Genomic DNA, 27596 nt, shown 5'->3' on the forward strand with positions numbered 1-27596 from the left:
CCCATGTCACATTTGCTACTATATCCTTTAAGGAAGGGGGGGAGGGGGAAGGGGGGGGAGGAGAGAGGAAGAGAGGGGAAGAGAGGGGGAGAGAGGGGGAGAGAGGGGGAGAGGGGGGAGGGGGAGAGGGGGGGAGAGAGAGAGGGAGAGAGAGAGGGAGGGAGAGAGGGGAGAGGGAGAGGGAGGGAGAGAGAGGGAGAGAGAGAGAGGGAGAGAGAGGGAGAGAGAGGGAGAGAGAGGGAGAGAGAGGGAGAGAGAGAGGGAGAGAGAGAGGGAGAGGGAGAGGAAGGCTATATTACATGAGTATGTAAGGAACACAAAATGAAACACACCTGAACAACTTTGACCTGGGGCGTTTTCTTTTTTTTTTTTTTAATAAATTATAAATACTTTATCCATTTATCAAAGCTCATCAAAGAACTTCCAAAATGATTTAATCTTCTTCATTCTTCAGGAATTATTCACAGAGCAGGCCACCTACAGAAAAGATTTGTTTTAGAAAGTCAGATTTCAAACATCAAGCAGACCTATGGAGTTAGGAACTTAAGACCACCAGAAATGAACAGTTCAGTGAAGTAATGTTAACTACCTGCCACAATTATGCTAAATAAGCCATGAAATAAAGATCCACATTTTAAAATTCTAGTTGAGCCTAACTAAAAATATCACTGAAACATCCCGCTACATTTTTAATCTTAAGAAGCTTTTGTTGAGATAAAAACTACTTTTTCCCTCCTCGAAAGTATCTTCCAAAAAGGGCTAAGGCATTTTATTTTTAGAGATATGCAACAAAAGAGACTTGCAAACCACCTGTCCTCCCCGGATTCAACAATGTCTGGCAAAGGTCCACAAAGTGGAAAGCAGAAGGTCAACTTAGTGCACAAGACATTTCCTGTGGAAAGCTACTCAATCAAAGGGCAAAATATGAGCAATGCTTTACACATCAATTTGGAAAGATCGAAAAGGGACAGCAGCAAATGACAGGACTGCTAGTCTCTCCACATAGCTCTCACCACTCTCAACCCCAGTTCCTATGCCAGAATATGGAGAATAATGCTAAAAAGAGAACTGAGTCAGGCTAGCCAACTCTTCAAGTCTAATGCAAGTACTTCCCTCACCTGATGCACTCATTTGGGTTAACACATGCACAACGGGGCCAGGAATTTGCATGTCTTGCTTCCAGGTGGCTCTGAACCACCCGTGATACGAGTTGCCCTATGGGACAGTCATGCCGATACTACTGATGGTTCAAGCCAGCAGGAACATGTAAGATAAAGTCTCATCAAGACACAAACTCTGTTTTCTAAAAAGATCAAAGGAAGAATATACTAGAGGAAAGGTCAGGAAAAATAATAAAAAATGTAGACTTTCACAGTCCAATGATAGCAGCCCACAGCAGTTACCTCTGCCTACACATCAGGAGGGGCTGCTCTGTCAAAGCACCCATGGAAACTCCTTGGTTCTAATTCTGACTGCAAAGTACTGGACAGCAGGGGCATCTTTCTCATCTTGGCATTTTCTAGGATCTTAATAAATATCTATTAAAAAACAGAAAGTCTGAATGGTAGAAATGACCCATTCTCTGGATTATTTCCGAGTTATACTTTCATAATCAGTTGCTTATTTGTGTGTATACCCCATTTTTAAGTTAAATGTAGCAAACAGCCAGTTAATTGCAGCCAGTTAAATGTAATAAATAATACCACTACTACTCAGTGATACTTGTTGAATTTGATTTCAGCCACCAAACTGGGTTCACTAGGTTTCTTCTGACTCTTAAAGGTGGAAAGGTATTAGCCACCCATTTCTTAACATTTCTAAACAGGCTTCAGGTTTGTCTACTCTCAGTAAAAAAAAAAAGTCAAAAGACAGAAAAAATTGTTTAGAATTGCCACTGTCATACCTATTTTTCCTTACTAGTTTCCAAGCCTTTGCTTTATTAAATGATGAGCTAAATTTTTTCATTCCAAGCTATTCTCAGGAAGATCTAACACTGTAAGAGGTAGTTAAGTGTTACCTCAGAGCAGTGCAGACAGCTGGGCCGATTTCACCCTGCAGCCAAGGGCCTGGTTATTGAGTTGGATGCAGTGATGCATGTCAGAAATAGGACTTTCTAATTAGCATTCATAATGAAGTTTTAAGATTAAAGATTAAGATAATGTGCTAATTCTAAAAATAAGTATGTTGCCAATACAATCTCTGGAAGGACAAGGAGTAAAATGTAAAGTGAATACAAAAGACCTGAACTCTAGTTTTAATTCTACCACTATCCACTCCCTCTTCAAAAGTATCACTATGCTGAAAACAAAAACATGACAGTTTGAATTCTTAGGAAGGCCCCATACGATTCAGATTGCTCTTCTAGCACTAGGATTCAAAAGTACATAATCAGGCCATACATTCAACAGATCTCAACTGAGTATATGTTACTTACAATTTCCTAGGTGTGAGCTGTTCTGTTCTGGTCTCTATTTTATAATTCACAAAGCACGAACACACATATATTATTTAATCATCACAACAGTAGAGTCAAGTAGTTTGGGTATGTGTTATTATCTCTATTTGACAGAAGGAAAGACTAAGATTCTAAAAGTTAAGGACAGACAGGTGTGGTAGCACATGTCTGTAATCCCAGCACTCTGGGAGGGTGAGACAGGAGGATCAAGCTCAAACTGGTCAACTTAGAGGCTTACTGAGAACTTATCTCAAAATAAAAAATTTAAAAAGGGGTACAGATATAGCTCAATATGAAGACCCTGGGTTTATTCCCCAGTACCACCAAAAAAAAAAAAAAAAAGAAAAGAAAAAGATCTGCCCAAGGCTACACAATCTATCAAGTTTTTTAAGTCCAAAGCTTTGTCATTTTCTTTCATACACAAATAAAATACAAAGCTATCACTCTTACTCTCTGCCCAGAAAACACAGGGAAATAGTATCTTACTACTATTTTGAATGTATGCTACTTTAAAAAACGGTTCCACTTTTATAGTTCACATGAAATCCAAAAGAAGTTCTTGATGTTCAAAAGCCAGCATTTTAAAAAACTGTCCTTTTTAAAAATCAAGGCAGGTTCATCTCTAGTAAATAGTTTACACAACCAACTAGGAAGAATTAGAATATGAACAAGGAAGCCATATACAAATGTTGAGGTTCCACATCTTTAAAAATAGTCAATAGGTGTACTGTGTTGTGTGGCATCGAGGATGGTAACCAAGGTCACTTTATACCCCTGAGCTACATCTCCAGCCATTTTAGTTTTGAGATGAGGTCTTACTAAATTGTCCAGGATGGTCTCGAATTTGCAATATTCTTACCTTAGACTCTTGAGGAGCAGGGATCACAGGAGTGTACCACTACACCCAGCCAAGCATACTTTTTAAGAATGAACTTCCCTTTAAATTTACTTAACAGAATGATTCGCCATGGATTACTCTTTAAATAAGCACCTAATCTAAAATCCACTTAACTATATCATGTATATACAGTAACAGATTTACCATAATCATAACATATATAAAAAAGTGAAATCCAAAGAGGATTAATGTTTTGATGAAAACTAAACACAAGTGAAAAACATATGACACTAGACATCAAGAGGGTCAAAATGAAGGCTCAGTACCCTAGATCATTTTCCACTACACAGTCATATTACTTCTTATCGACCTAGAGCAAATTCCTTATCCCTCCCTTCTTAAACATCAAACAGGAAGACCAGCCATATGTGAAATTCCAAAGAGGCAGCAAAGAGGTGAAAGAGAAAGAAGCCAGGTTCTCCATTACTATGAAACTGACAAATAGCTCTGGCATTATCGCTCAGTTATCGGTAAGTTAAAAGTAGCAGTGTGGTAGGGTGTAGGAGGGCACAAAGCAGAGTCTGCTTGGAGGCTGGAAGTTCCTGTTCTGCTCCTACCTAACCCACCTTGGGAATCCTCTCCTAGTCATAAGTCTCAATTTTCTCATTTATTCTTTCATTTACTTAACAATCTTCTATTGAGCACCTACTATGTACCAGGCAGTGTTACAGGTGTTGGGGATATGAGTGAGGGAAACAGAAAATTCCTACTTTCTCGGAGCTTATATTTTATCTAGTTGGAGTAAAGCAATGAAGATGATTTTAAAAAAACACAATACACAGGTGACGGTATTAAGAATAGTTATTAGCCATATGTGGCTATTAAAATTACAAAAAACTAAAAATTCATTTCCTCAGCCTCATCAGCAATAATTCAAGGCCTCAACAGCCACATCTGGCTAGTGGCTACCATACTGGGGAGAGAAGATAAAGAACATTTCCATCATCACAGAAAGTTCTATTGGACAGGGCTGAGATAGCGTGATAGGGAAGAGATGCTATTTACATCAGGTAAACAGAAGAAAAAGTCTTTCTAACAAAAAGACTTTTGAATAAAGATCTGAGTGAAGCTGAGGAGTGAGCAAAGTTGATATCTGAAGGAAGAGCTTCCTAGCAAAAGGAAATAACTTACTTGTATTATTGGACAGACATCACTGAAAGTTTCTTTTAGTACTAAAATTGCAATTCACAGCTCTTCAAAAAATGGTCTGAGGTTTTAGTTTTATAAACATAAAGCATGGTAGAAAAGAAACAGCAACAATTCCATTTTCATTTGCACAAAACAATATTTGCATTTACTGAAAACCCACATTAGAAATAAGAAACAGAGAACATTTTTTATTTACTTCCTTTAACTTGGAAAATGGAGTATTTTGAACTTCCTACAGTCACGAGTTAAATCTGATTATAACATAATTCAAAGGCTTCTGTGAAACTCTTTCTTGAAAGTTGCATATTCCCCTTCTCAACTCTGCCAAACATCTCTTAGTTTATTAGCATCACTTATACCTCATACTGGGAACTGAAGTTATTTTTTGGAACCAGGGATTGAACTCAGGACCTTGCGCTTGTGAGGCAGGCAGCAGAACCACTGAGCTAAATCCCCCGCCCAACTGAAGTTATTTTTTAAGTAATACTTATACATGTTAGATTAACCAGGTGAACTGTCTTTCAGATAGAATATTGCCCAATGGCAACTAAATATGTGAAGTAATATACAAATCTGAAGCAATATGCTCACCAGTTCATATCTTAAATCCCAGGGCTCGCATGCACTCCTTGTGGGCCTCAATTAGATGCCCACAATGCTCTTCTCCTTTCTCGATGATGCTGTGAAACAAAATGTACTTGTTATCTAACAAAGTAGGTCTGAACCACATTAGTGAAACACAGCTGGAATTAAAAACTGCTATTATAAAAGATAGCTTTGTTTTGATTTGATCTTGTGATAGATGCCTGTAAAGATGTTCCATCCAACTAGATTTTAGGGAAAACCTGATTAGAAGAAATAAGTATACACATGAAATCTTGCTATTATATGCAAGGAATAACACAGCTCTATAATGAAATAAACTGCATAAAATATTTATGTTAAATGAAGAGCTTATTTTTTTGACCCATGTTCATAGAAGAATTAACTTTCTGTTTCTGTGCTGCATTCAAACACACCTAAACAAATCCACTTCTAGTTATGAGACATCTACAACATAAACATCACAAAAGATCTGGCAGTCAGGAACAGCAAGACAAATCCCTTTTGATGATTAAAGAATTTTTCACTTGTAAAATTCAGAGAAAAGACTAGGACCACATAGCTTTAAGAGCCTGAAAATGCAGCAGAGATAGTCAAGTTAGGACAAATTCAATTACAAGAAAAAACTAACTTCTGACTGTAGATACTTAAGGAGAAGCCATAGTGGTCTGAGGTGACCCATGCAAAAGAAATTTAAAGAAGGAAACAGGTTCTCCTTCCACCAAAACTCTTACTATCCTTCAGTGTAGCTCAAGGGCTGCCTGCAAATGGGAGAGACAGCCCCAGCTCCTTATGAAGATAACGGCTAGCACTCACTGATCATTTGAATGCTATATATACTGTGCTAGGGATCTGATATGCTCTATCACTAAACCTAATTAACAACCCTGGAGGCAAATACATTTGGCTCATTTTAGAGACATAGGAGGCAGACATGTTAAATAACTTGCTCAAGGTCACCAAGATGGTGGAGAAGATTCAAACCCTGACTCTACCCTCAGGTCTTATTCATGATATCATACTACTTAAAAATTCAATAAGCATATGTTACCATTGGAGCAACTTCAGTATACACTGCAGCCTTTCAACCCTCCATTTACAGTATTATTTACAAAGCACTAAATATTAATGAAAGCACTGAGTTGCTATACACCTACCTCATTATGAATTATGACCTCTACTTTTATATCTATTATTTCTCTACTTTGTAGTGACAAAAGGAGGTGGGAGGAGGTGCACATTCACGTTATCTGAGGCCTTCTAATGAGATCTATTCTACAATAAAGGCTAAATAATGAAGAACAAACAAAAGTTTTTGTGAATTAGTAATGACCTAGATAAACGTTATCAGCTACACTATAGATTGATTTTTAATTTTTGGTTGCCTTAAGGTTGAAGGGGAACCCAATGTACCCTGTGTCTATCACTACATTTGGGAAGAAATCCTTAGAAATTACCAGAAATTTTTATTCTTTAGTTTTGTCACATCTATCATAGTCTTTAGCCCGCGGCACAGCAATTACTGGCAAACGTCTCGGTATATTTTAAGCTTCTCAAAATCAGGTGGCATCCTCTTGCTTTTCTACGCAGTGCTTAACAAGGACGATACTCAAAAATCACATGGAGGAATGAGAGGATGACGTGAGTCTTGGCGTAATCTGACCTCTCTCCGCCTTAATCCTTTCCCTGGACCGAGCTGAGCACCAAGGGCCGACTGTAAAACCTACGAGACCCTACTGAAACTCTCCAGGGCGCCGCAGGTCAAGGGAGGGCAGAGCGCACAAGGCGCGGGCCGTTGCACCAGCCGCCCCCTCCCAGGCTGCGCACTGACCACACATCGCGCGCCTTCTTGGTCTCCGGACAGGCGCAGCAGGGCTTTAGTGGCTTCTTCTCCTGAGATTCAGACGGGACAGGGCTCGCGGCTGCCAGACCTGGCATCTTGCAAGCTGAAAGCAGCTACAAGTTCACAAGCACTATCCTCTCCAAGCTCCCCCTACGCCGATTTGTCCGCAGCTACTTCCGCAACGGCCTCAAGAGGACAGGAAGTCCCGCCTCTCGGACCGGAAGCGGGGGTAGAGGTTAAAATAAGCGCGTGCACAGAAAAAGGTGGCTAGGACCGCGTGAGGGCGCCGCTTTTACGTAGGCGGAGAGAGGGCGGGTGTAAAGGTCCCTGATAGTTTGTGAGTTAGTTTGGGAAGGGCTCAGTAAAGCTGACAACTTCTAGTCGGCTGAGTTGCTTTCCAATACATCTAGCCTCTACCAATGTCGAAACTGACGCCCAAGAAGGTAAGCTGACTTGTCCAAGCTAAATAATTGAAATCACTAGTGTAAGTCAGTTCCCTTGAGTAACAGACTCGCTCCCCATATTTCACGCTGGGGTCTTATGGGCTTTCTTCCCCCCTTCAAACCCTCCCTGCCGCCACAAGCCTTTTTCTGTGTTTCACTGATCAGGTTAAAAATGAGTAGCAAAAAAAAAAAAAAAAGCAAAGACATTTGAACAATCCAGTCCACAAATACTGGGGGAGTAGAAAGGTCCTCTAACCCCAGTATCTCCCCACCATCATACACAGCTACATCCTCAGCTAACTTGCATTTATAGCTCTTCAGCTGTTTTCAGAATGAATCATCTAGTTAAATACTTGTCAGCTATATTAATAAAAGTTAAAATTACCTTTTCCTTGGCATTTTTTGAACAGACAAGTAAACTGATGTCCATGTCATTTGCAATAAAATGAACACAATCATTTAATTTTTCCTGAAGAGAAATGTTGCAAAAGGAATGAGTTTATTTTTTTCGGTACCTGGGGTTGAACTCAGGGCCTTGCACTTGCGAGGCAGGCACGGCACAACTGAGCAATCCTCAACCCTAATGAGTTTATCCTTTACAGCAGAACTTTGAAGCTTTTAAGAGCTACATGGTGATAGATATGTCCCTTCCTTCCTTCCTTCTTTGCTCCCTCCCTTTTACTGGGGATTGGACCCAGAGCCATCATAGTAAGATACATTACCAGCCCTTTTTAATTTTTTTGAGACAACGTATCCTGAAATCGTTTCTCCGACTGAGCTCAAACTTGCCACCCTCATGTTTCAGCCTCTTGGTATTACGGCCATCCTTTTTGTCATCTGAAAACTTTTAATAAGCATGCTTTTTTACTTCATACTGGATTTATTCATTTACTAATTCAACGTGTTACCCTGATGTTCTCCTAATTTTGCGTTGATCCACTATTACCAGTTCTTTGATGTAGGTGTTCAATCCCATGGCTTAGAATTCTGCTACTCAAGCAGTGCTTCTAGGGCTAGCAATATCAGCTTTACTTGGAAACTTAATATATGATAAATATGGCTCACCAAATCATTGGGGAAAAGAAAACAGGCTAACATCTGGAGAGAATTACATACAACATCAAAAGAAAGAACTCCAGATGCAGTAAAGGCCTGTGAATGAAAGGTCAAACTAAAAAGCTAACAGCAGTAGTGGAAGAGCATTATCTTAATACTGAGGAATGGTTTATTTTACAACTTTTCAAAAACAGAAGTTATATGTGAAAATATTCATGAAGTTACATCAAAATAAAGGCATGGAGTTTTACATCAGACACTATAAGCAAAGTTAATAGATGACAAATTAGGAGAAAATATCTAAAATATCTGAAATATCTAAATATTTTAAAAATTAAAACATTCAAGGTGCCTCATTTCTCTGTGCACTCTCACTCCACTCTTGAGTGTGTCCTGTATCTATGTCTAATAAATCCTTCTTGCATCTCTTTTTTCTTTTTCTTTTTTTGGTATGGGGATCGAACTCAGGACCTTGTGCTTGCGAGGCAGGCGGTGGCACCATTGAACCAAATCCCCAGCCCTCGCGTCTCTTTTTTTTAAAAATTAAAATGCTCACTTATATAGTTAAAACAATGTAATCTTGGGCCGGGGATTTAGCTCAGTGGTACAGCCGCCTGCCTCGCTGAGTTCAATCCCCAGTACCAAAAAACAACAACAACATAATCTTCAGGCATAATATCATATATATATATATATATATATATATATATATGGCTATTGAGTTTGTGAACCATTGTGTAATCTTCAGGGCAGCTGAAATTTATTATCTACATTTATGGACAAGAATTAGATTCAGAAATGTGCAGGATTTGCTCAAGGTCACATAACTTGGAAATAGCAGTCCCAAGGCTTAATATATCTCTCTGTTCTATTTACTATTCGACTTAATTTGTGTAAGCAAAAATGAATATTTCTTATTTTAAAATTAATCACTGGTCTGTGTTTACTTGTGCTAATGATTTTTTTTAGGTATAAAAAATGAATGAGAAGGAAAAAGGAGAGAACTGTCTAAGAGAATCTGGGGAGTTAAAAGAACTGAGATAGGCTGTTAACACAAATTATATACCAAGTGACTGGACCAACTTTTTGCAATTGAGAAAAGTTTTTTTCCCTATTCTCCTTCCCTGTGCCAGTGGAGACAGTACTGGCTAGTCCTCTTTGTGACATCCTCAGCTAGTATTGGCAGACCTCAGGGAAAAAGTTAGGTAGTAACTCAATCTCTTGCCCCATACTTCTTTACCCTGATGTTTTCAAGACATAAACAAAGTCTTAATTTCCTCTCTGAGCACCTTGACCCTTACATCCTCCCAACAACTGCTTTTTCCAGATGATTCCTGCTTTTAGGAAGAGAAGACCAAAAGATGTTTCTTTCCACGGTATAATGTTTAGTAATTTATATCCAGCTCTTAACTCTCCTTTTGTTTTAGAATGGTGCAGCTAACCTTCACATAAAGGTTATTAAGAAAATCTTCTATCTTTTAATTTATGAATAAATAAGCTTTACAATCTACTTTTATTTTATTTTATTTTTAATTAAATACATTTATTGGTACATTTTAGATATACAACACAATTACACTTCTCATTGGGAAGTGTACCTTTACATAATGCATCTTGCTTCTTATTTTTTCCCCATTCCTAGCCCTCCCTTCACCCCTTCCACCCTTCCCTATTTATAAAGACTTTATTTCCATTTTTTCCATTTCTCAGCATTTTTCCTTTCCCTTCTTTCCTTTCCCCTGCCTCTCCCACTACCCCTACCCCTTTGGACCTTTTCTTCCTATTTTGCATTATCGATTATTCATTCTAATCATTGGTACATTTTAGGTATACAATATAATGACATTCATCATTGGAAATTTGCACCTTTACATAGTCTCTCTTGGTTCTTATTTTTCACCCTTGCCCAGCCCTCCCTTCAACCCCTCCATTCCTCCCTATTTACAAAGATTTTGTTCCTATTTTTCCATTTTCTCCTATTAATCCCATTCCCTTCTATCCTTTCCCCTAGCCCTCCCACTTCCTTCCCCTTTGCCCCTTTTCTTCCTATTTCACATGACCTATTATACATTTCGTCCTTATTTACACTTTCAGTTTCTCACACCAGAGAAACTATTTGGTATTTATACATGTGTGTCCTATTTATTTCACTTAAGAGTATTGCCTCAGTGTGCATGCACTTAGCTATAAATGTCTCTAATTTCTCATTTTTTATGGCTGAGTAGTACTCCATTTTATTTAAAAAAACACATTTTCTTTATCCAGTCTCCAGTTGATGGGCATTTGGGCTGTTTCCAAGTTTTAGCTATCACAAACTGTGCTGCTATGAACATGGGCCACATATATCACTGTGGTATGATTCTTTTAATTCTTTGGGGAAGATCCCCAGCAGTGGGATAGCGGGGTCAAATGGGACTTCCAGTCCTAGTTCTTTGAGGGATCTCCATACTGATTTCCACAGTGCTTGCACCAGTCTACACTCCTACCAACAGTGGAGCAGGGTTCCTCTTTCCCCACAGCCCCGCCAGCATTTGTTATTGGTTGATTTCATGATAGCAGCCATTCTTTCTGGAGTGAGGTGGAATCTCAGCATTGTTTTCATTTGCATCTCTCGAATGACCAGTGATGTTGAACATTTTTTCATGTATTTATTTGCTATTTCTACTTCTTTGTCTGAGAAATGTCTGTTCATTTCAGATGCCCATTTTTGGATTGGGTCTTTAAATTTGGGAGGTCTGATCTTTTTAAGTTCTTTATAGATTTGAGATAGTAGACCTTTGTCTGAGGAAGAGCAGGTGAAGATTTTTTCCCATATTGTGGGTTGTCTCTTCACACTGCTGGTGGTTTCTCTTGCTGTGCAGAAGCCTTTTAATAAGAAGAGATCCCACTTGTTGATTGTTTGTGCTAGTGCACGGGCAACTGAGGTTTTGTTCATAAAATCTTTTCCTACGCCAGTGTCTTCAAGGGTTCTACCTAACCTCTGTTCCAAGTGGTTCAGAGTTTCTATTTTAATATTTAGATCTTTAATCCATTTTGATTTTAGTTTAGTGCATGGTGAGAGATATATAGGTCTAATTTTAATCTTTGGCAAGTTGTTGCCCAATTTTTCCAGCACCATTTATTAAAGAGGCTATCTTTCCTCCAGTGAGGGTGTTTGGCTCCTTTATCAAAGATGAGATGGCTGAGTGTGTCTGGCGTTGTTTCTGCATCTTCTAATCTGTTCCACTGGTCCTCAGGTCTCTTTCTTTGCCAGTACCATGCTGTTTTTATCACAGTAGCTTTGTAGTAGAGTTGCAGGTTGGGGATTGTGATACCCCCTGCCATGTCTCTGTTACCTAGAATTGCTTTTGCTATTCTGGGTCTCTTCTTGCTCCAAATGAATTTGTGGATTGTTTTCTCAAGGTCCATGAAGTGTGCTGCTGGGATCTCACTTGGAATTGCATTAAATCTATAAAGCAGTTTTGGAAGTATGGCCATTTTCACTATATTAATCCTTCCTACCCAGGAGCAGGGGATGTCTGTCCACTTTCTGATATCATCTTCAATCTCTCTTTTCAGAGTCCCATAGTTTTCAGAGAAGAGGTCTTTGATTTCTTTCATTAGGTTGATTCCTAGGTATTTCAGTTTTTTGGATGCTATTGTGAAAGGAATTATTTGCCCTATTTCTCTCTCAGTGAGTCTGTCATTGTGTGTAGAGGAAAGCTATTGATTTTTGTGTGTTGACCTTGTAACCAGCTACTTGACTGAATTTGGTAATTAAGTCTAGAAGACTTTTGGTGGAGTTCTTGGGGTCTTCTATATAGAGTATCATGTCATCTGCAAATAATGACAATTTGACTTCTTCCTTTCCTATCTTTATTCTTTTTATTTCTTTCTCTTGTCTAATTGCCGTGGCTAATGTTTCCAGAACTATATTGAACAAGAGTGGTGATAGTGGACATCCTTGTCTTGTTCCTGATTTGAGTGTGAAGGATTTCAGTTTCAGACCATTTAGTATGATATTGGCTGTTGGTTTTTCATAGATGGCTTCTATCAGTTTGAGGTAGAGACCATCTATTCCAATTTTTTGTAGGGTTTTTATCATAAATGCATGTTGGATATTGTCAAATGCTTTTTCTGCATCTATGGAGAGAATCATATGGTTTTTGTCCTTGGCTCTATTGATATAGCGTATTACATTGATTGATTTGCATATATTGAACCATCCCTGCATCCCTGGGATGAATCCCACTTGATCAGGGTATATGATCTTCTTGATGATCTTCTGCATTCTGTTTGCCATTATCATATTAAGGATTTTTGCATCTATGTTCATTAGTGAGATTGGCCTATAGTTCTCTTTTTCTGTTGGGTCTTTCTCTGCTTTGGGGATCAAGGTGATGCTTGCTTGCAGGAATGAATTTGGGAGTATTGCTTCCCTTTCAATTTCATTGAAGAGTTTAAACAGTAGCAGCAGCAGTTCCTCTCTAAATGTCTTGTAGAATTCAGCAGTGAAGCCATCAGGGCCCGGGCTTTTCTTACTTGATAAGTTTTTAATTACATTTTCAATTTCATTGGTTGATATTGGGTTGTTCAGAATTTTTAGGTCTTCTTCGTTCAACTTTGGTAATTCATATGTATCTAGGAATCTGTCTATTTCTTCTGTGTTGTCCATCTTATTGGCATATAGGTTCTGGAAGTAGGTATTGATGATCCTCTGGATTTCTGCTGGGTCTGTTGTAATTTCACCCTTTTCATTCCTAATTGCATGGATTTGGGCCTTTTCTTTCCTTTTCTGACAAGGTTGGCTAAGGGTTTATCAATTTTATTGATTCTTGGCTTCATTGATTTTTTGTATTGTTCTCTTAGTCTCCATTGCATTGATTTCTCCTCTGATCTTTATAATTTCCTCCCTTGTATGAGCTCTGGGGTTGTCCTGCTCTTCTTTTTCTAGAAGCTTGAGGTTCAGCATCAGGTTGTTTCATTGGGCTTGTTCTGTTTTCCTAATATGCATATTCACTGCTATGAATTTCCCTCATAAGACTGCTTTCATTGTGTCCCATAGATTCTGATATATTGTATTGTCATTGTCATTTAATTGAAGGAACTGTCTGATTTCTTCTTTAATTTCCTCTGTGACCCATTGGTTATTCAGAAGTGTGTTGTTCAATTTCCATGTGTTTATGAAATTTTTTGAGTTTCTTTTGCTATGGATCTCCAATTTCATCGCACTATGGTCTGATAATATACAGGGGATAACTTCAATTCCTTTGCACTTACTTAAACATGTTCTATGTGTGAGTATGTGGTCTATTTTTGAGAATGACCCATGTGCAGCTGAGAAGAATGTGTATTCTGATTTTGTGGGGTGGAAGACTCTGTAAACATCTGTTAAGTTCATTTGTTCAAGAGTTCGATTGAGTTCTAGTATTTCATTACTTATTTTTTGTCTAGTTGATCTATCTATTTGTGACAGTGGGGTGTTGAGGTCCCCCACTACAATTGTATTAGTGCATATATGATTTTTCATGTCCGTTAGTGTTTGTTTTATATAGTTGGGCGCACTAGTGTTTGGTGTATAGATATTTATGATTGTCATCTCTTCCTCTTGGATTCTTCCCTTTACAAGGATGTAGTGTCCTTCTTCGTCTCTCTTAATCAGTGTTGGTTTGAAATCTACTTGATCTCCAAAGAGGATAGCTACTCCTGCTTTTCTTCAGGTTCCTGCCACATGCAGTATTGTTTTCCACCCTTTAACTTTCAGTCTATGAGTTTCCTTTTGAACGAAGTGTGTTTCTTGTATGCAGCATATTGTTGTTGGATTGTGCTTCTTGACCCATTCTGCCAGTCTATTTCTTTTGATTGGTGAATTGAGACCATTAACATTGATGGTTATAACTGAAACATATTGACTTGTCATTGGCATGACTTTTTCTTTTTCTTGGGTTCTCCCGCTTTACATTTAAGTTCTTGTCATGCCAGATGGGTTCATTCTGCTTTGTTTCCTGGGGTTGTGATCCTCAATGTCTGTTCCTAGGCTATTGTGTAAAATTCTTTGGAGTGCTGGTTTGGTATTCACGAAGTTCCTAAGGTGCTCTTTGTCATGAAAGTATCTTATTTCTCCATCCATTTTGAAAGATAGTTTTGCAGGGTACATCAATCTGGGTTGGCGGCCGTTTTCTTTTAGGGCTTGGAATATGTCACTCCAAGCTCTTCTTGCCTTGATGGTTTGTGTTGAGAAGTCTGCTGTGATTCTGATGGGCTTTCCTTTGTATGTGATTTGTTTCTTTTCTCTCACTGCTTGTAGAACTTTGTTCTTCGTTGAGTTTCTGGAATCTTAACAATTATATGCCTATGTGTAGATTTTTTTTGATCAAGGCTATTTGGAGTCCTATATGCCTCACTTATCTGTATGTCAAGCTCTTTTCCCCTGCTTGGGAAGTTTTCTGCCATTATTTCTGGGAAGAGATTTTTTATGTCATCTGCACTATCTCCTGTTTCTTCATTGACTCCAATTAGTCTTATTTTATTCTTCTTTGCATCATCTGGCAGCTGCTGGATTGATTTCTCATGTTCCCTTATCATTTTGAAGCAATTTTTCTTTTTCTGGTCACTAATTGCAATCTTCTATATCTGAAATGCTGTCCTCACATTGGCTCATTCTCCTGTGTAGACTTTCAGTGGAGTTTTTCATGTCCTGGAAATCTATTTGCATCTGTTTTATCGATTCCATTTTTTTCCTATGTTGGGATTCCATCATGTTCCTCAACTCCTCTCTAGATTTATTAATCATGTCTTGCACTAGAGGCACAATTTCTCCTGTTATCTGAGAAATTATTTCTGATTTCATTTTTTCCAGATCCCCTTTTGTTGCCAGTTCAGTGAGTCCAGGTGGTTGAGTATCAGAGTGTTCCATCTCATTTCCCTATGGGGTTGCTGTAGGTGATCTGGAAGTCTGGTTTTGAGACTTATTTACGTGTTTTCTCATTTTGACTGGGGGGGGGCTGTTGGCGCCTGCATGGATTATGTCCTCTGAGCTGGGAGAGTTGGGACAGGGGCCGGGAGGAGCAGTAGGGATGGTGGCCCAAAGCCCTTTCCTGTGGGCTGGGAGCAGGGGGAGGGATAGTGGCCGGGAAGCCCCTTTCTCTGGTCCAGGAGCAGTGGAATTGCGGCTCAGAAGCCCCTCCCTCTGGGCCGGGAGGGGTGGGAGGGATGGTGGCCTGGTAGGCCCTTCCCCTGGGCCAGGAGCAGCGGGACAGAAGGTGGCCCAAAAGCCCTTTCCTCTGGGCTGGGAGCAGTGGGAGCAATGGTGGCCAGGAAACCCCTTCCTCTGGACCAGGAGCAGTGGGACAGCGGCTCAGAAGCCCCTACCTCTGGGCTGGGAGCAGCAGGACTCAGTACCTTGGTCTGGTGGTCTGGTGTCCTCTGTGTCTTTGTAGTGTGGAACCAGGTGGCTGTACAGAGGAGTCGGGGGTGGTGGGTCCAGTGGATTGTTGCTGGGCTGCGGGCTGATTTGGTGTCTTCTGTGTGACCCAGGATCTCGGTAGGGCGTGGGCAGACCTGCCTGTCTGCAGTTGGCTGATTTGGCTTCTTCTACGTGACTGGGAACCTCATCAGGGCGTTCCTACTTTTATTTTATTATTATGTTTTACCTCAACTATTTTTAAACTATTACTATGTTTTACTTTTCTTATATAGGCTACATGTCTGAAGACTTGTGAGATGGCCTATTTTGGTATTAAAGGGAAAATAGCATAAAACATGAAATTTATTGTGTCCTATTCCAAAAATCTCAATAATCACACTTGCTTCAGCAGCACATATACCAAAAATCTCAATAACCTACTTCTACCAAGAAAAAAATAACAGTTTATGAGAGCTGTAATTAGAGATTAAATTGAGAGTAGGTGGTATATGGAGACTAAATAATAAAAGATTAGTTTCAATCATTTGTTTTACAAAGGCAACTCTGAAATTAGTTTGATTAATACCTTTTGTATCAAGCTCTCATTTCTCAATTTTGATTTTAATCATAATGCTCTTAAGTCTCTGACACTCTTCTTATTGCTACAATTGCTAAACTGTTAGTAAGAAGCTTGAAATAATGACTTGAAAAGACTTTTTTTTATAGTACAGTGATTGCGTTTATTCCTTGTACTGAATGAGCTACTAGCCACAGACGGCACTAAACAGCCATTCTATGGATGAAATGACAGACTTGATAATGTAATAAGCAACAACTATGAAAATACCTCCTAAAATCCTACCATGATAAAGGTAGTTAGCCATTTTCCCTGCCTAACTAAACCAAGGCAAGATGATTCTACAAAGCATTGAGGTTGGTGGGGAAGGAGTGACACCATATGTTGAGAGAGAAGAATTACAAGGCTTAAATTCTTGTTTACCTAGTCACTAGGTGGACTTTGTATACAGCCTCACAAAGCTAAGTATTTACATGTCTGCCTCTGAATAAAAAATATTCCAATTTCCATTAATAAATATGTGCTATACAACATTCTCTATAACTTTTCAAGTACCTGCAGAGGCTGAGATTTTACTCTGCCTGTCAGTTTAAAGAATGCCGGTTAAAGGTGCCAAACTACTGGGTCATAGAAAAGAACAGTTTATTCTTTGTAAATAGGGAGGGATGGAGGGGTTGAAGGGAGGGCAGGGGAAGGGGGAAAAATAAGAACCAAGAGAGTAGGTACAGGTGCATATCTCCAATGATGAATGTCATTATATTGTACACCTAAAATGTACCAATAAAAGGATATACAAAAAAAAAGAAAAAAAGAAAAGAACAGTTTATTACTTACAGCAGTAGCAGCAGAGAATCAGCATTTTTGTGCCAGTTCCCAGAGCCCCATTTCCCATGGGGTGATATAAGAAAGGTCAGATAATATCTACATACACATTGGGCTGCATTATAATTTATAATTATAATTATAATTTATAATTTATAAAGAACAGTGAATTTAGGAAACCATAAGCCTTAATAATAGGCAGTCAGGATGTCTGCACTTTGTTCAAAAGGAGACACTGTCTTCCAAGACTGTTGCCTACACAAAGGGACAGGGACAGGCAGGGCCCCCTGCTTTGCATGACATGCAGGGAAATGAACACTCATGCAGAATTATCTCCCAACATGGCCAACTTCAACTTTCATTTTATTAACTGGCACTCCTCTTCAATCACACAGATTGTTTTATAGAAGTAGATTACTTCTACTGATTCAGAACCTGATTTCATAAAGATAGTGTGTTAGTCATTTTTTGCTGTGGACTTAATGTTGTATCCTTTTGAAACTCATACATGGAAGCCCTAATTGCCAATGCAATGATATTTAGACAGGGGGCCTTTGAGAAGTAATTAGGTTGAGATGAGGTCATAAGAATGGAGTATGTACTCATGACAGGAGGAGAAGGAGGAAGAAGAAGACCAGAAGCTCCCCTGCTTCCCTACTGTACTGAGAACACAGCAAAAAAGAAGAAAGGACTGAGGCCCTCACTAGGAACAGCATTGATTGGTACCTTGATCTTAGACTTCCTAGCCTCCAGAACTATAAGAAACAAATATCTGTTGCTTAAGCCACTCAATCCATGGCATGTTGTTATAACAACCCAATGAGACTAAGACTGCTGTGGCACAAGCCAATTAATCATAGCACTTTGGGAGGCTGAGGGACAAGGATCTCCAGTTCAAAATAAGAAAATTAAAAGGGCTAGGGACATAGCTCAGTGGTAGATCACGGCTTTGATTTCTAGTACAAAAAAAAAAAAAAAAGTGCTGGGAGTGGTGGCACAAGCCTGTAATCCCAGCACTTGGAAGCTGAGGCAGGAGGATTGCCACAAGTTTGAAGCCAGCCTGAACCACATAGTGAGACTCTGTCTCAAAAAAGAAAGTGTGTATGAATTTTCTAAAAAAAAAACCCAAAAAAACAAGCCAGCTCTAAGGAGCACTAGTAGCTTAATGGGGTAAGTTGAACATCAAAGAGTAATTGCCATAATGTTTTAAACGTCAGATATGTAAAGTTGCATGCATTCATAATGGCACTACACAACAAAAACTTTGTAGTTAACATTGCTAGGATACTGACCCAGTTCGATGAATTTGATACTTGAAGGGAGAATCTAGCATTTAACCAGTCTTTCCTCTGTAATCTATATTTCCACATAACAAGTGAGTTAGAGAAAATTCTTTTTATAGAAAATCTTCTAGAGAAAGATTATTGAAAGCACTGTTATTATTGAAATTCACTGTTCTAGAATTTTTGATTTTGAATGGGACAAAGCAACTATGTAAATGATACCTTGTACTCAACCAGGGACATTTGAACATGGACAACTAATATCCGAAGGAATTAGTGTGCATTTTGTTAGAGATGATTAAAATTAAAAAGCTATATCAGTGAGTTGCAGATTAATTTAAGAGCAAAATAATATGTTTAAAATTTCTGTTACTGAGAGGGGGAAAATGCAAAGACTGGCAAAATGGTGATTCATGTTGATTCTGGGCAAAGGGTACTTAAGGCTTCATTAAAGTGGAGTCACTCTTGCCTAGCTTTAGAATTTTCCATCATAAATAGTCTTTAAAAGCAGGTTGGATGCCTACACCACACCATTCGCAGTTGATCTACCGCCCAGGTAGACAGCAGCAAACTGCAGATGCATGTGGAGCTAGAAGGGCCCCAACATTTAGGGTCTTGGTTCCTCAACTTTCAGGATTAGTCCCGTGGAAAGGTGCTTTCTGAAAGGAAATCACCCAACTAGTCTAGATAGTTCTGACATTTCCCAGGGATTTCCAAAAGAGGCCTTCGGGTGTGCCCGGTAAACTGCTGCTAGATTCTGAAGAGTGGCCTTCCCCAGCTGTTGGCGTTGACCCTGGGTGGCGGCTGAAGCCTCCGGACCACGTTTCCCAAGGGTGTGGGAGCCGAGGCCGCTACCCCCGAGCCCCTTCTCTTCCCCCCCCTCCTCGGGCACTCAGTCCCCCTCCCGTACCGCTCCTCTCGGCCCCGCCTCTCCCGGCTTCACCTCGCCCTTAGCGCCGCGTGCTTGGCGGTTACTATGGCTACGGCACCCAGCCGCCAGGCGTCCCTCTCTGGTCCCAGGCTGGCAGAGGAAAAAGGCAGCATCATGAGCCGCGTAGTGACCATCGAGGAGCCCCGGGCCAACCGCCAGGTGTTACAACACCAGGGCGGGGAGAGGTCGAGGGCCGGGGGCTACACGTCCACCAACCGAGCGTACGATTTCCTGTACGGTAAGGGCTGCCCCCGACCTCCCTGCGGGGCCGTCCGCTCCCGAGCCAAATTGCCTTGCAGATGCTGGGACCTGACCAGGGCGTGACCAGCGAAAGACAGCTTCTGCCCCGAGCCCCAGCCGCAGTCGTCCTTTATGGGGTGCGGGCAGCTCGAGCCGTCCAGGTGGCCGCGCGCCCGGGGCGCATCGGAAGCCAGCTGTGCTCTGAGTCCTGGAGCACCGCACGGGCCGGGCCGCCCCACTGTGGTCACCTTCTCTTGATAACTTGCTCAGCCCTGAGCTATCTTCCTGAAGCCTAGTCCAGGTGTTTTAATGCCCAGAAAAGTATGGAATGAGTCGCAGATTTGGAGATTCACATAACGTTTCCGTGTTCTAACGGCATAAAATGCATAAAATCCCTGCTCGGATTCTCAGGACAACTCCAAATTTAGCATTCTAGGTAAAGAAGTGCCAGTTTATCTCAGGTTTGTTTTTAGTGAGTTTTTTTTTCTTTAAACTTTTTCTTATTCGTCAAAACTTTATACATAAACTAGGTACACTGGTTTCTTAGGGCTAATAAGGTCTCGATTTTTTTAATGCCCTGATGTTCCTTAAGTTTCTGTTCTATACATTTTTGTAGGCTTCTCATGACTGCTCTACAGCTGGTGCATATACTAGGTACTTGGTAAATGTTAGCTGAATTACTGAATTTACTCATAATAATCGCAATCAGGTGAGCATGACTTTTTCCAAATTTGCCCTCTGTAATCCCTGGCTCCTACCTGAATCATGCCTTACTTTGAACTCTGAAGAGCCCCAGCGTCTCCTTTGGATTGGAATCTATGAGTGCCCATTTCCTGGATAAGGACCATGTAATGGTTGCTTACATATTCTGGCTACTGGTTTTCATTATTCATCTTATGAAGTAAGTCTCATAAACTCCCATAAGCATATCACCGTGTTGTTTTCAAATGTATTTGGGAATGAACATAAACCTCTTCAGTAAGACAAGCAAATAATTTATTATGCCTGTTGTTTCTTTTATCCCCAAGTATCTTATCTGCAGAGGGCTTGCTGCATGTTTTCATGTTCCTTGTTAAGAACACAAATCCATTCAGAATAGGTCAAATAAAAGTTTGGGTTGTTCTAATAAAACAAGCCAGTCTCATAGCTATTGATGGACAAGAAGCAAAGTTCTGGCAGAGAAGGTGCCAAGCGCTCATGCTTTCTTTCTTTGACTGTATGGCCTTTTGACCTGTTAGGGCTGCCAGATTTAACAAATAAAAATAAAGGATGCACAGTTAAATTTGAATTTTAGATAAACAACAAATAAAAATTTTAGTAAAAATTTTTCACCCCAAGAAATATTTGGGACATACTTACATAAAAGAATTGTTAATTGCTTATTTGAGATTCATATTTAGCTGGACATTCTGTATTTTATCTGGCAACTCTAGCTTTCTTTCTGTGCATTTGTTCCCTTTCCATCTGACAAAAAGCTACATGTGCATGAATTTCTCTTACTAGTTCAAGAGTTGGAGTGGGACTTCAGTGAATTCTTAACACTAAAGCTTACCACCAATTGTATAGAAGGGAGTCTTCATGTATCTTAGCTGAAAATTTAAGTGAGAAACAAGCTTGAGTGAGCTGGCCTTGGGTCAGGGTTTCATCTGACAGAAAGAACTGTGGTTGGGTGGGTATAAGGGTCAGTGGAACAAGTATAAACACCTTTTTAAGTTCTTTTACCCTTCCTTACAAAGCCCTGTGTGGTGTAGGTTCCTGACCTTTTATCTACTCTTCTTTCCATACTTACTCTACTTCATTTATTCTATTCTTTTTCGTCCAGATATTCATATAGCTAACTCCTTCACCTGCAAGTCTCCTTATCTGTCCCTTTCTCAGTATTTAAATTTGCAACCCAGTTTCCTTTATCTCCTCTTTTTAAAATGCACACTCTAACATATTTTACAATTTCTAGTTTGTTATATTTGTTGCTTGTCTCTCCCATGAAGACAGGGTTTTTAAAAAAATCTTTTTGTTGCTCTACATATCCCAAGCACCTAGAACACAGGAGCTAGTCAATAGATATTTGTTGAGTGAAAGAAAGAAAGAAAGAAAGAAAGAAAGAAAGAAAGAAAGAAAGGGGAAGGAAGGCCTGAGCCACTTGCACCTTTTCAACCTTGGTGTGTATATCAAATTGCTATATCCAATAAGTTGTTTTTTTCTGGGTAACCAAAGAGTTGTTAGCTTTTAGGAATTGACTCACATTATCCAAATGACAATTTATTACTTTCTATAGAGAAATACAAGTCACCAAGTTGTCTAGACTAGCTGCTCAGGATATTTGTTTCCCCAGAGATAAGTTGACTTGGGAAAGACCACTTGTGAGTTTAGTGTTAAATTGATTTTAATGGTTACACTCTTCATCACTAAAGATACACCTATTATGCAGATACGTGTAACAGTATGTTACTCTTGTTGACCTTCGGAGAGAGAACTTAGGGCCAACATACAGTACTTAAAAACTTAAAATCTGAATTCTGAAGATAGTTGATATTATTTATTTATTATTACAGAATGACATTTTCTTACCATGTCCACCAAAAAAGCATGCCTTTTGCATCTTCCTGGTGCACTGAATATGGGAAATAGTACCTCAGTTTATTGTTTCTTTCACTTGCAAACAGACATGATGCATATATACCGAGTCTTTCCTCTTGAAGTATTTCTTGGGCTACTCAGCTCAGAGAAAAGCTTATTCTTATGGAAGAAGAAAGCATTTTTAGGATATTGTGCTTGAAAACATGCTAGGCTTTCTGCTTGCATTCCAGTCCATAAGTTGACTTTGAATACTCAAGAAAGAAATTCATTTAACAAACTTTCACTGGTACATAGGGTAGAGTAACAAGGTCATGAGCTTCTTTAAAGTAGACAACACTTGAACTTTCTGATTTGGTTTCCAGTTAAGAAATTACATAGTTTTGCCATTATTCTCATCCTCAGAGTAGATATGTCCTCCTCTTATGGTACTTGATTATTTGTTTTACAGATCCATTGTTTATTGTGTCAAGTGAGAAAGACCACACACAGGCAAATATCCAAGCCACCCTGGCTCGAAGCAGACTGGTATGTCTAATCATCTACCACAGCAGCCTAGTGGCTTGGAACCATCTAGTACAGTTAACTGCATTAATCAGATTGGCTAATCACTATCTCTCCACTGGACTTCAGGTTCCACAGGAATAACTTTGCTATGATTACTAGGGAGAGGCATCTTGTGGTCCATTGTGAGGATTAATTAACTAATAGTGAATAAAAGACTCACAAACTAATTTATTTCAATGGAAATGATATATACCTTTGTTGAGGGAATTCAAGTAATGTGAAAGCATAATCAATATGAAATAATTCTAGGCATAGTCCCTGCCACATAACTAGCTATTGTCATCAGTTTCTTGGGCATCCTTTCAGAGATTTTCTATGCATATATAAATAATTCCTCCTCCTATACATTTGTGTGCCTTTTTAAGAAAAAGATTTGCTGGCTGGGGATTTAGATCAGTGGTTTTGCCACCTGCTATGCAAGTGCAAGGACCCGAGTTCGATCCCTGATACCAAAAAACAAAAAAATATCTGATGATATAATTTTGTCCTTTTCCTTCCTGCCTCCCTTTCCTAACATTAGAGAAAAGTTCCCAGGTTTAGAACTATGTTCAGTAACCTGGTACGTTATCCAAGCTATTCTCTGTACTGGAGCAAGTCGGATCCAGTACCCCCCTTCATCAGTCGAGAATGGAAGGGACATGCGGAGAGACAGAAAGAAGCCCTGCGACAGCTGACCTCGTAAGTATCAGATGATCCAGCTCCTAAAAATACTTATGTCTTTGATGAATGTGTTTTTATTTTTTTATTTTTAAAATGTTGTATTTATTTACTCTGCATGACTTGAAAATGTTCAGTTGTAATGTTATACCAAGGCCAAATTCTCTCTAAATCGCTTTTTTTGGTAGCAAACCTGTTTAAGGAGCAAAGGTTATACATTTATTGGTTGGTAGAAGTTCTCAGAAGGTTAATGTAATCTGTCCATCTATCTATTTATCTACCTATCTATTTATTGTATCTATCTATTTAGTTATCAGTGCCTGAGTTTTTAAATAGAAATACTATTTTTATCAGTATGTGTTTGTGATACATCATGATCACATTCATCCTGGGAAACTGGAACATACACATATTGCATCTTGATCATTTTTATTCCCCCTTCTCCTTCCTTCTTCCCTAGAGTTCCTTGGCTGCCTGCATTTGTTGTTATTTGTCACCAATGATGGGGATGACTGAATTTGTTGTTCTTTGATCCACCTTACAAATCACAATTGCTTCTTTCTGTTAGGGTCTAAAATGTTTTTTGGACACAGCCAGAGCACTTTCAAAAATAAGTCTTTTAGAACCTTTGTTTTTAACTATTTATGACTTCATATTTAGTAAATTAACAAATAATAATGTCTTCCAGGCTGAACATAAAAATTATCTTTTGAAACTTTGCTATTCTCAGGTGCTTTTAATTAAAAATAGGCATTTTTGAATGTGGGATTTCATAAATCTACTCATGTCTCGCTTCCCTCTTCCCCTTATTAAGGTAGGTCCTGCTGTCTTGGCCCAGAGGAAGTAATCACAGCTTGTCTAAGGTGTGGGCCAGCTGACACATGCTATAGAAGACTTTGCTGTTAGTATGAGGTGCTCTGTGCATCTTCTAGTGCATCCATATAGAAATATTAAGTAGAAATTATATGTGAAATAATAGGCTTGAATAATGTTTTCCTGCTTTGTTTTAGAACTGATGCTTCTTTTAAGATGCCTAAAGAAATTGATGAAGACCCTGAAATCACTGGAAAGAATCGCTATAAATACTTTGACAGGTAGACAGTAATGACTAATGAGTGCGTGAGCGCTGATATTGTTTTAAAAAAAAAACCCAAAAACCTCTGTAATAATGATGACAGCTATTGTTTTTGAATGCATGTAGTATCCCAGGCACCATTTTAAGTGTTTTACTTATATGTGGTCTACTCTGTACAACAGAAATATTGGAGAGGATATATATTTATCCCTATTTTGAAACTGAGAGGGAAAGTAGATTGCTTAAAATTGTGTAAGTTAGCAAGTGGCAGAGCTAGGATTCCAATTAAGCCTGCCTTGATTTTAGAAGTACTGATTGCAGCTAAGAATATATATTTGACAACAAAATAAGGCCCTCAAATGAGGTGACACATAGCAGAGATGTCACAAAACTATAGTGTGGGGAAAATTGTTAAAAACTGTTCAGATGGGCAACATTTGCTTGCTGTGTATGAATGTTGCCAAAACCAACACATCAAAAGATTCACTTTATTTCATTTGTGACTAATATGCATGTGGCAATCATATACCCAAATTAAGTTAAAATAAAATAAGATTTTTTTTCTTGTGAGTTTTACTTGGGTTAGAAAAATAGTCTTGATACCACATCTGCATAAACTTCCTTGAGAAAGTAACTTTCTAATCCACATTATTATTTACGAGTCACCTCCTTATGGAATTTTTTGATGCTGGCTTTTTCAGAGAAATGTTAAATTCTTAACTAAAGTGTACTCAACTCCTAAACTTTTGAGGGGAAGCTTTAAACTAAACCATTGGGAATTTCAAAATGTCTCAGGGAACTTGAGATATTGCTGGGATCTAATGGCTGGGCAGAAGCCTCTTTTGAGCAGTTTCTCTGGGCCAGGGATTTAGCTCAAGGGTGCCATGACTGCCTGGCAAGCCTAAGGTCCTGAGTTCAATTCCCAGTACCAAATAAATAAATAAATAAATAATAGAGCAGTTTCTGAAAGTGTGGCTTGTTGGCCATCTGCAGAGAAGGTGCTGGTGTGCTTATTGAGAATGAAGATTCATTGTCTCCACCCTTCATCTTCCACATCTCTTGGACCAGACCTAAGAATTTGCATTTTATTTATTTTTTTTAATTTATTTATTTTTGGTACTGGGGATCAAACTCGGGACCTTGCACTTGTGAGGCAGGTGTGGTGCCATGGAGCTAAATCCCCAGCCTGAGAATTTGCATTTTATTTTATTTTATTTATTTATTTATTTATTATTATTATTTTTTGGTACCAGGGATTGAACTCAAGTCCTTGTGCTTTCAAGGCAGGTGGCAGAACCACTGAGCTAAATCCCCAGCCCAAAATTTGCATTTTAAACAAGAACCTCCACCAGTGGTTTTGTATATACAAAGATCTGAGTATTATCAATATACAGGATACTCAAGCTCATTGATTTTAAGGAATAAATATTAAATTTAGAAAAAAGCTTAGTGTACATCAATGCAAAACTCCAACACATGTATGTTTTCTTTTCCTCCAAGGCCTTTCCTTCCTTTTGTTCAACAGATGCCACTCAATGTTCTTTTCTCAGCAACCAAGTAAGTGACTATTATTTCAAAACTCTTTTTACAATTTATTATTTGCTCTCAGAAAATAGTTCTCTAAATCCATATTTTCAAACTGTGGACCACAAACCATTAGAAGGGAAACAACAACCTCCCTTCTCCCTTCAGGGATATACTAAAGTTTGAGTGTTACCAATACACAGGATATTTGTACATTTCTTAGTATGAGTCGTTTTACTCTGTGCTGCTATAACAAAATAATAAATATTCATTTCTCACAGTTCTGGAAGCTAGGAAGTCCTATATCAAAGCACTAGGACTTGGTGTCTGGTGAGGGCTGCTTGCTGTGTCCTCACTTGGCTGAAGGGAAGAATGCTATATTCTCACATGGTAGAAGGCAGAAGGGCAAAAGAGATCTACTGGTTACCTTCAGATCTTTTATAAAGCACTATTCCATTCAAAGGGCTTATCACTCCCCATGAAGGCTCCACTAAAATGGGGACAAAGCTTCAACGTGAATTTTGGAGGGAATATACATTCAGACCATAGCAGTTGTGGTTAAGAAAAAAGTTGGAAAATGCTTCAAATGCCTTCTTTCCTTCCCTGAAACAAACTCTATTGATGTCAGTTCTTCAATATTTCGACAGTCATGAACTGTTCTGGGGATGCTAGAATTTTACAATCTAATAATCAGCTGACTTACACAAGGCAACATGGTACATGAAGATGAATGGAACATGGGTTCTGCTGCACAAAGAAAGGAGTGAAGAGCAGTGAGAGGGAAGAACAGTGCTAGGGCTGATCTGGGACAGCTGTCTTTAATTTCAGGGCAGCACAGCATTTCTTTAAAAATCTAGTTTTTGCTATACTCTTTTTGTGTTAATATAACTTGATTCTGTACTTTGATAGGAGATTTAAAAAATCCAGGGATTCATGAAACGATGGGGAAAAGAAGCCTTTTTTAAAAGGTCTCAAGTTCTGCACAGAATTGTATTTAGGGCTGGGTTTCAAGCATACATTTAAAGGAAACTTGTTATCCCTAACCATATATAACACCATGTGAACAGGACATATGTTATTGAATGTCTGTAACCCGCAAAATAAATGCCAATTATGATCCCACTTCTTCCATGAATTTTTAAGCCTGTGAGATGGAGAAAAGACTCTCTTTTCTCCCGAGACGGAGCAGCTCTGTAAGGTGCCAGTTTGCCAGGGACAGCTGCTGACTTGTATTCTAGAAATGCTTCATGTGAGCCAGGGGGGAGCTGTGAGATAGGTGGCTCCTTGTAGATCCCTCCTGTAATTCTTTAAAAGCAGGCTCACTGGATCACGGGCTTCGGAGGTCATAGATGCCTCAGGTTTAAACATGGTCACACTAATGATAGGGAGCTCAAGGCCTGCTGTGATTAACACCGTGCCTCATCTTCTTCCTCCTTCCTAAGTAACGGCACATAAGGGATAAAGATTTTTCTCCAAGGGTTAAACCATGGCATTTGGCATTCTAGATAGTCTCTG

The 27596-nt window shown here is 39.2% G+C and overlaps 2 protein-coding genes across 9 annotated transcripts in view; one reads left to right on the forward strand and one right to left on the reverse strand.

The window, feature by feature from the left end:
• Window positions 1–341: 341 nt before the first annotated feature.
• Window positions 342–7146, reverse strand: Cox17 (cytochrome c oxidase copper chaperone COX17). Its single transcript, XM_004835660.3, has 3 exons — window positions 6937–7146; window positions 5094–5182; window positions 342–477 (listed from the first exon to the last, which is right to left on the reverse strand). Exons 1-2 carry the CDS (start codon window positions 7041–7043, stop codon window positions 5098–5100), a joined length of 192 nt encoding a protein of 63 aa, XP_004835717.1. The 5' UTR covers window positions 7044–7146; the 3' UTR covers window positions 342–477; window positions 5094–5097.
• Window positions 7147–7175: 29 nt separating this feature from the next.
• Cfap91 (cilia and flagella associated protein 91) overlaps window positions 7176–27596 on the forward strand; it is a 76035-nt gene continuing 55614 nt past the window's right edge. Inside the window, exons 1-5 of one of the 8 annotated variants that reach the window (XM_087208964.1) lie at window positions 7176–7391; window positions 22710–22786; window positions 23346–23503; window positions 24493–24576; window positions 26058–26114. In XM_087208964.1, the coding sequence (XP_087065090.1) occupies window positions 23370–23503; window positions 24493–24576; window positions 26058–26114 (275 nt within the window). In that variant the 5' untranslated portion in view covers window positions 7176–7391; window positions 22710–22786; window positions 23346–23369. Of the gene's footprint in view, window positions 7392–19419; window positions 19683–19716; window positions 20394–22709; window positions 22787–23345; window positions 23504–24492; window positions 24577–26057; window positions 26115–27596 lie in introns of those variants that run through there. The other 7 variants (XR_015450419.1, XR_015450414.1, XM_087208952.1 and 4 more) reach the window with 7 other exon arrangements.

Source organism: Heterocephalus glaber, unplaced genomic scaffold (genome assembly GCF_053883595.1).
Source record: "Heterocephalus glaber isolate CG9 unplaced genomic scaffold, H.glaber_assembly_v1.0 deba00000122, whole genome shotgun sequence".
Taxonomy (NCBI): Eukaryota; Metazoa; Chordata; class Mammalia; order Rodentia; family Bathyergidae; genus Heterocephalus; species Heterocephalus glaber.

Coding starts and splice junctions, on each gene's coding strand:
- Cox17 (XM_004835660.3), bottom strand. CDS start 7,043: ATGCCAGGTCTGGCAGCCGCGAGCCCTGTCCCGTCTGAATCTCAGGAG. Junction 5,183..6,936: donor AAGAAGGCGCGCGATGTGTG/GTCAGTGCGCAG, acceptor TTTGTTTCACAG/CATCATCGAGAAAGGAGAAG.